At 34.9% G+C, this 8,429-nt stretch overlaps 1 protein-coding gene across 1 annotated transcript; it reads left to right on the top strand.

The window, feature by feature from the left end:
- Window positions 1–4,926: 4,926 nt before the first annotated feature.
- On the top strand, window positions 4,927–6,663 carry LOC149630025 (uncharacterized). The gene is made up of 3 exons (XM_089851362.1): window positions 4,927–5,087; window positions 5,150–5,309; window positions 6,462–6,663. Exons 1-3 carry the CDS (start codon window positions 4,947–4,949, stop codon window positions 6,602–6,604), a joined length of 444 nt encoding a protein of 147 aa, XP_089707488.1. The 5' UTR covers window positions 4,927–4,946; the 3' UTR covers window positions 6,605–6,663.
- Window positions 6,664–8,429: the final 1,766 nt, after the last annotated feature.

The raw sequence follows: 8,429 nt of genomic DNA, 5'->3' as shown, positions 1-8,429 counted from the left end.
TAGACGGGCTGAAAATTTTCGATCTCGAAGAATCATAGCCAAGGCCTAGAAGAGATATTATTAAGGGAAACACGTTGACTCTCGTCAGAGTTCTTAGTCTTTCTTTATTCGCCATGCTGTTTTCAACTTGCAAGCAACGTGAATCAGGATTAGTTTAATTGTACGGCGAATTTTCGAGAAAGCGACGCCATTATTAGATTTCGGAAAGTTTCTTTGGGATTGAAGCTTAGAACTGGATCTTACCTTGCTACACTCTAAGGTTAGTACCTGAGCTTTTATTAATATATGAATGTTAAATTAATGTGATGCAATGTACATTTCACTTTTTTGAATAAGAAAGTTTAAAAGCTGTAGTAAAAATTAGACAGATTTTTAAATTAAAAAAATAGATTAGGCCTAATTATATTAACTTTTTCGTCGACTGATTAAATGTTGATTATAATTTTTGAACCTAAACAGCTGGGGTGTAGAGCATGGGGACAATTTTCAAACATTGGAAAATTTTTATTAGACAATTTTATCAATTATTGTCTACAATTGTTCTATGTACTAAACCGAATTTTTACAGGTATGAATGTACCCAGCTGTTCCATTTTAAATCGTAGACTTTTTGCGATGGCTACCCATTTAACAAGTGCACCACTCAAAGTAAGCTACCAATTATCTTTCAAAAACGAACATAGAAAATTGTCACTAAAGGGGATAGCGAAAATTACTCCCCTTTTATTTTAACTAAAGTGCAGTGTTGTCAGGTCCTCACTGGGATAGTTTTAAATACTAACATGAACTGCTAGCCTTTCTTTCTGTAGTCTGTTACCTCACCTGGCAGCACTGGGGTAAGTACAAAAAATCCCCTTGTACATGACCAACAGGTTAACACTTCGGAATCAAAACCCGCGAAATTTGAACTTTTGTCTGCAAGACAAAGAAGTAGAAATAATAGAAAGTTTTATGAAGAGCTGTTTAAAAATTACAGTGCTGAAACAATCGAGCTAGAAAACAACGAACAAATTATTTTATCTAATGCACAAAATGCATGCTATAGAAATACAGAGCATAGCGAAGAACACGAACATGAAATGATGCGATCCTTGAGGCAGTTTACCCCCTCTAATGATAGCGATTCATCTGAATCAGTACAGGATGGGTTAGCTAATGAAAATAACTTTAGTGATAATGATACTCTAAGTAGTGACGAAGAAAACTGTAAGGGCTCCCCGGAAAATTTTGAAACTGATCTTGCTGTTTGGGCTTTAAAAAATAGAATTACTCATGTCGCGTTAAAACACCTTCTAAGTATTTTGCGTAAAAATGGCTTCGAAATAGCAAAAGATAGTAGGACCATTCTTAAAACTAAAACAACGGGTTCCGTTGTAAAGGCTTTTGGTACTGGGGAATTCATTTATTTCGGAATTAAGAAAGGCCTAACAAATTTTCTTCTGTCTAATTATCCGTACGAGCACGTTATCTCTTTTGCGGTAAATATAGACGGAGTTCCAGTATCTAAAAGTGGGACTAAAGAATTTTGGCCACTATTAGTTTCAGTGTTTAATTTTAAGGATGGCATTGTTGGAAAGCCCTTTATCGTGGCGTTGTTTTGTGGCGAATCAAAGCCCCACCCCTTAAAAGATTATTTAGAAGAATTTATACATGAACTAAAAGAATTAGAAAAAAACGGATTTTCACTGGGTGGTAAACTTTACGCAGTGAATTTAAATGGACCTTTCACCTTGGACACTCATTGTTAAAAGAATCAAAGGGCACACAGGGTATAGCTCTTGCGATAAATGCACGGTCGAAGGCGAACGTATAGTTTTTCTTGGGGTTAATTCAGAAATGAGAACTAATGAATCGTTCGTTAACAAATTAGATGAAGACCATCATTCTGTGGGGCAACACTCCCCGTTATTAGCACTTGATATCGGAATGGTAACACAGTTTCCGTTTGACTACTTGCATCTAGTTTGTTTAGGCGTGATGCGTAGAATAGATTATTTTTGGATAAATAAAGGACCATTTTCAGTTCGCTTAGGTCAAAAAAAGTATCTATAATATCCGAGAATCTACTAAATGCCCGTAAATTTATTGCTTGCGAATTTTCCCGCAAACCAAAATCTCTTAAACACATAGATAAATGGAAAGGAACGGAGTTAAGGCAGTTTTTGTTGTATACAGGCCCTGTAATATTAATGGGAGTTTTGAGTTCTAATGTTCTTAAACACTTTCGGCTTTTCCACTGTGCTTTGTACATATTATCCAGCCGTAATTCTTTGTCAATCTCATAATGATTATGCAGCGAAACTTATGAACATGTTTGTTGAAGAGTCATGTAAGCTCTACGGTGAAAAATTTGTGGTTATGAACGTGCACAGTTTATCACACTTATATTTGGACGTGCTTAAATTTGGGCCTTTGGACAATTTTTGTGCGTTTGGTTTTGAAAATGAACTTCAATTTCTTAAAAAGGAGCTTAGAACCCCCAATAAGCCTTTACATTAGATTTGTAAGAGATTGAGTGAAAGAGACAATTTTGACCTTAACACATTAGGGAAAAGGGAAAAAATGCATTTCATAAACGAATACAGATTTAACTATGACAAACCACTTTGCGGCAATTTGCCAAAAAATGGAAAGTCTTTCAAGAAGTTAGAAACTAGTAAATATGTAATCTCAATTGGATTGGGGGATAGTACTATTTTACTTGACAATGGAAACTATGCTAAAATTCAAAATATATTTCAACACGATGATACGACGGTGTCGGTATTTACGAGGGAATATGATCATTCTAAAGACTTGTTCTTCTACCCAATGAAATCATCATTGCTGGGCATAGTGATTATATCTGGGCTATCCAAAACAATTAGTGTCTACAATATTTCGAAGATCAGTAAAAAATGAGTGGCATTGCCTTACAAGGGTGAATTAGCAGTAGTCCCTATGTTACATTATTAACCTTTAGGTATGCGTATAATTATCTAAGTCATCTTTGTAATATCTTAATGTATTTAATTCATTTGAAATAGATGTATACGGTGGGCCACTTCCAAGACGATGACACTATTGAAGTAGTTTTAACAAAGTGGTTGAAGGATCAAACCAAAGAAGAAACTCAATGTTTCTATCCGCCAAAAGGGAATACCTATTTTCTTAAGGCTTTGAAGAACTCTCTTACGCCTGATGACTCTTGGCCTCTCTACGACGTTAGAGTATTATTGAAAACTGATAGATAGTAAAATTTAAGTAAACAGTTTCCCATTAATAATAATTAACTTTTAAAGACGACTACAAAAGGGCGACTAGTAAAGCAAATCGAAGCAGGGATGAATCCGATCTATGCAAGAGTACGGATAATGATGAACTTACAAAGAAACGAAACGCTAAAATTAAGAGAATAAATGACAATTACGTGGACGTTGGTAAGTTAGTTATGAGTTTAAGTACAAAGCTTTTTAGTTCTTACGAAGGGGTTTTGACTTTTTTTAGATACTTTATTTGGGAAGCTTAATTCAAAGCAAGGACAAACCAAAAACAATAAAGAACTGAACATCAGTTTACCAGATGCTCCAGTATTTCCAGAAATTGTTCACAGTGGTAAATATATAATATAAAACTGTTGTACTTGATTTTTTTTACTAAAACTGCAAAAATTTTTAAATATTTAAGCTGAAAATTTATTTGACGTCAAGGATCAGGCTATTGCACTATTGGAAAAAATGCAGAACAGTTCCTTGGAAAATCATTCAAAAACAAAAGGTATGAAATGAAAAATGTGGGAAATTTAAAATATATGAAATGTTTATAGATATTATAGGTTCCTTTCCTTGTGCTAGTTATAATTGTAATAAAAATATTTTAGATTCACTCCAAGACAATATACACGAGTCTGAAACAAATATGGACGAGTCTGATGATTCTTTATGTTCAAGTTCCACAAAAAAATCGTGTATGTGTACGTTTATTAACGTTCCCTTTTCTCTTCAGAATTGTAATTATTTTTTATGATTAGATAAAAAACTAACTCAAAATAAGTTAACAGCTGCCCAAATTGGAAATGCTCTATTCTCAGGAGAAAGTGGTAATTGTTACAAAACCTTTCTCTATTAAATTATTAACAGTTAATTTACAGATGATCACAGAAGTGAAGAAAGTCAAAAACCAGGTGGAAGCAAAGAGTCTCCAGCTATTTCTAATACATGCAAAAGAAACAACAAAGTTGATAAACAAATTAAAAGTCCTATCAATGTTATGACTGATGGCCGTAATAAAAGAATTACCTGCAGTAGTAGTAGTTGCGACGATCTGTTTTCAGACGAAGAGTATAGTAAAAGACGTAAAAGAGCTAAGGGACAGTATTTGAATAGTAATCAAGCTATATATAATTAACTTTTAAAGCATTTTTTCGTAAAGCTAACTACAATTTGCCGTTGGTTAGATAAGAAAAGTGGAAAGGAGAAATCGAAGGTGGAAAGTAATTTTGTAAGACATTTCGATGACGACAGCTCACACGCTAGAAGCGACTCTGAGACTTATCAGATGTGCTCACATAATAATGGTCTGTGTTTCTATTATTACTTGCTTAATATTGTTTTTAGCGTTAAACGTTTTGGTGCCTTTACTATACACAGTTAACTCGAGGAAAAACGGTGTTAGTTTCTCTGACAGCAACTCGCAAAGAAAACAAGTTCAAAAATGTAACCTCACATTTAGTTGTATGCAAAGGCATATTTCAGCCATATAACATATATCCTTCTTTGTTATTAGCGTATCATCACCAAATGTACCCAGGATCGTCAGTCAGCAATGATAAGGATCCACACACTTTAAGTATAATGATGTTTAAAAATAGATCATATTAATTGATGTTGAAATCTTTCAGAATTTCAGAAAACCGTATTGTACCAACTAAGTACTTGAAGCAACAGGTAGAATATGCTACTGTTTTGATGCGCCAGATGGCAGAAGTTTTGTTGGAAAAACCCACATTTAATGAAGAAATTCCACTCTTGGAACTACCATTGAAATGCAGCAATGATTTAGATGACTTGGAGGCACGAATGCTAGATGGGTCATTCCGAAAGAAAATTGTAACTATTCTATTTAATATAGTTTAATAATTCGAAATTACATTAAAGTTGAAAAATCCTAGGTTACCAAGATGTCTTCATGGGGTGGCAGTTCGGTTAAAAATACAATGAAGAGAATTTTAACTGAAGTTATATCTCACCAATTAGCCCTTAATATTAATTGGGTCGGGGCCAATGGAAAAAAAGGGTTTAAAAATTTAATTCTAACTGAAGCCATGAAAGGTACGATGTGAATTTGTTATTTAACAATGACAAATTATTTCCTTCCGTAATTAATCCATAACATGATTCAAACAAGTTGGGAAAACCAAAATATTACCTCTCCGTGTCAAGAAGATTATATAAACTTAAGTATCCAATGAAAACGTTATTATGTTTCTGAGTTGGAGTTTCCCATTTTTGTTGTTGTTTTGAAAAATATATCGCAATGCACGGGCCTTGATAGATATAGGAGGCAATGAATGAAATATATCACAATGCACGGGCCTTGATAGATATAGGAGGCAATGAATGAAATATATCACAATGCACGGGCCTTGATAGATATAGGAGGCAATGAAGGAAATATATCGCATGCACGGGCCTTGGTAGATATAGGAGGCAATGATAATCTCTCTCTTTGCACGAGAGGTTTATCTTTAATATTTAAATAAATATAATTATTTTTAATTATTTTTAATTATTTTAATCTTCAATAATTAACATTAATAATAGTTAAATCGTTTAAAATAAAGTTATACCTATTATCTTCTCAAACTTTGCTAATATTGACGTTTAAAGTGAAGGGTACCCCTCTTGCGCGCTTTTTTCAAATTTGGGGTATATATACGATTCGATTCCATTATAATAGTAAGGAAAAAGCGCAATTGCGAAAACCTTTGGTGGCGATCCCACCTTAGGGAGGCTAGACGTTTCTCGTAACCCTAGCTGATCGCCGCGTATATCCTAAAACCAAACGATGATAATGGAGTAGAAGCCAATGATACAGATTGGTGTCTATGTGGAATAGACGGAAGACCAGTGGATGGTGGTGTTAGAAGCCAGTGTAAGTGCAGACTGGTGTCAATGTGGGATTGACAAAGAACAGAAGATGGTGGTGATTAGAAGCCAGTAAGAACAGACTGGTGTCCGTGTGGGCTGGACAAAGACCAGAAGATGGTGGTGTGAGAACTCAAGTAGAGGAGCAATTTCCGTGACTGTGAAAGCAGTTCGGAAATGGCGAACACGTTTGCTCCGATACGCAAACTGCGAACGCGGTCACGTGGGTGTAACAACGGACAGACAGACAGACAGACACACAGACACACACACACACAGACACGGCCGTTACAGAACATCTCCTGGACTACGTCACACGGAGAGGTAAAAACGTAGAAGCTGTACGAAACAACCCTAAGTGCACACGCACAACAGACTTTGAAATGGAAAAATGTATAAAAGATTGGTTTCGGCATTCTAAGGACAGACATGGTGGCCGAAAAGAACGGGAAAAGAAGAAATTAAATCAGTCTTTGTAATAGTGAATAATAAAATGAAATTTTCCCTTGTCTTGAATCAGATAATATGGTGTACCATGACGCTCTAGATACTACATATCTGTGAATTTGTATTTGCATAATCAAACATTTTGTTTTTCCTCAATGTATGCTGATCATTGTTTAACTCGAAAAACACTACAATTATGTCTTTAAATTAGGAACATATTTATAAGCCTATTACAACTTTCGAGACTATTTACTCGCAGAGACATATAGTCGGAGACTATCGATTTCCAGTCGCTTTGCTGAAAAATAATAAAATATCACGATTGTAGGAGGTGTTTATATTGCCTACTAGGTTTCACTCGGTAATATGACGTTCCACAAAAATGACTACATATTATTTACTACTCAGTTTCTAGTCGGTAAAATGACGCTCCACAAAAATGCCAACATATTATTGACTACACAGTTTCAAGTCGGTAAAATGACGCTCCACAAAAATGCCTGCATCTTATTGTCTACTCAGTTTCAAGTCGGTAAAATGACTTTCCATGAAAATGCCTACATGTTATTGCCTACTCAGTTTCAAGTCGGTAAAATGACTTTCCACGAAAATGCCTACATATTATTGCCTACTCAGTTTCGAGTCGGTAAAATGACTTTCCACGAAAATGCCTACGTATTATTGCCCACTCAGTTTCAATTCGGTAAAATGACTTTCCACGAAAATGCCTACATATTATTGCCTACTCAGTTTCGAGTCGGTAAAATGACTTTCCACGAAAATGCCTACATGTTGCTGCCTACTCAGTTTCGAGTCGGTAAAATGACTTTCCACGAAAATGCCTACATGTTGTTGCCTACTCAGTTTCAAGTCGGTAAAATGCCGTTGCACAAAAATGCTTTCATCTTAGCGTCTACTCAGTTTCAAGTTGGAACAAGTTGGGAAAGCCAAAATATTACCTCTCCGAGTGGAGATGACTATCACTACCCCTTAAACAACCTAAATATATGCATCTATCGCTTTTTTTAATTCTTTGCAAGTGCTGGAATTCAATTTTAAAATAGTCAATTGTTCAAGCCTTTTCAATATCTCTCAATTGCTGTGGAAACTATACTCTCTCGCTATACCTCAACCGTATTCTTAGTCTACCAGTATGATTTGTAACATTTGTCCATATCAAAGCTGAATCATACCTCGCCACACAAAAAGCAAATGTCCCCAAAACATGGAAGCCACAACCCAGTCACACATAAGCTAGGCTCCCACTTAACCAAAATAATTATTAAACAGTTAAATACTCACAAAGATTGGCAAAATCAATCTCCTTCAGTAATACGTAGAGCTTAAATATATTATTTTTCGAACAAAATTAATCGAGCAAATTTAACGTTTAACTTCTGCCTTTGAAATTCTATCATCAAAGAGTGATTCAACTGTTTAAAAAAAGGTTTTTTTTTCGCAAATAGGGCGCTATCATATCTACCGCAATTCCGTCATATTTAAAAAATATACATTGCCAACACTTTTTTAGACACAATAGTGGAAGTTTTAGTCTCATTTAGAACATGTCAAACAATTATCTCATCTACAAATAGCTTACACATGTCTTTTTTACCAATACCTAGCCGTTTGGATTTTTCTAAAGCAATCCTAGCACCAAAATATTTTTTGATACAAAATAAAGGTTCTATATTCTTCATTTTTGAAAATATATTTTTAAGCGTTTATAATGATTACTCTCTACACCTACACTAATCTTCCACAAACAAGGAGTACTATAAACCCACTACTGGAAGCGGTATTTTTATTCAAACGTAAAACAATTTCGCTTAAGTTTATTCTAGAGGGCCGGTAGGC

This window comes from Phalangium opilio, unplaced genomic scaffold (genome assembly GCF_054372755.1).
Source record: "Phalangium opilio isolate 3A_F unplaced genomic scaffold, DU_Popi_V2 ptg000104l_1, whole genome shotgun sequence".
Taxonomy (NCBI): domain Eukaryota; kingdom Metazoa; phylum Arthropoda; class Arachnida; order Opiliones; family Phalangiidae; genus Phalangium; species Phalangium opilio.
The sequence above is the reverse complement of the archived record's forward strand: the minus strand, read 5'-3'. Positions and strand labels throughout refer to the sequence as shown.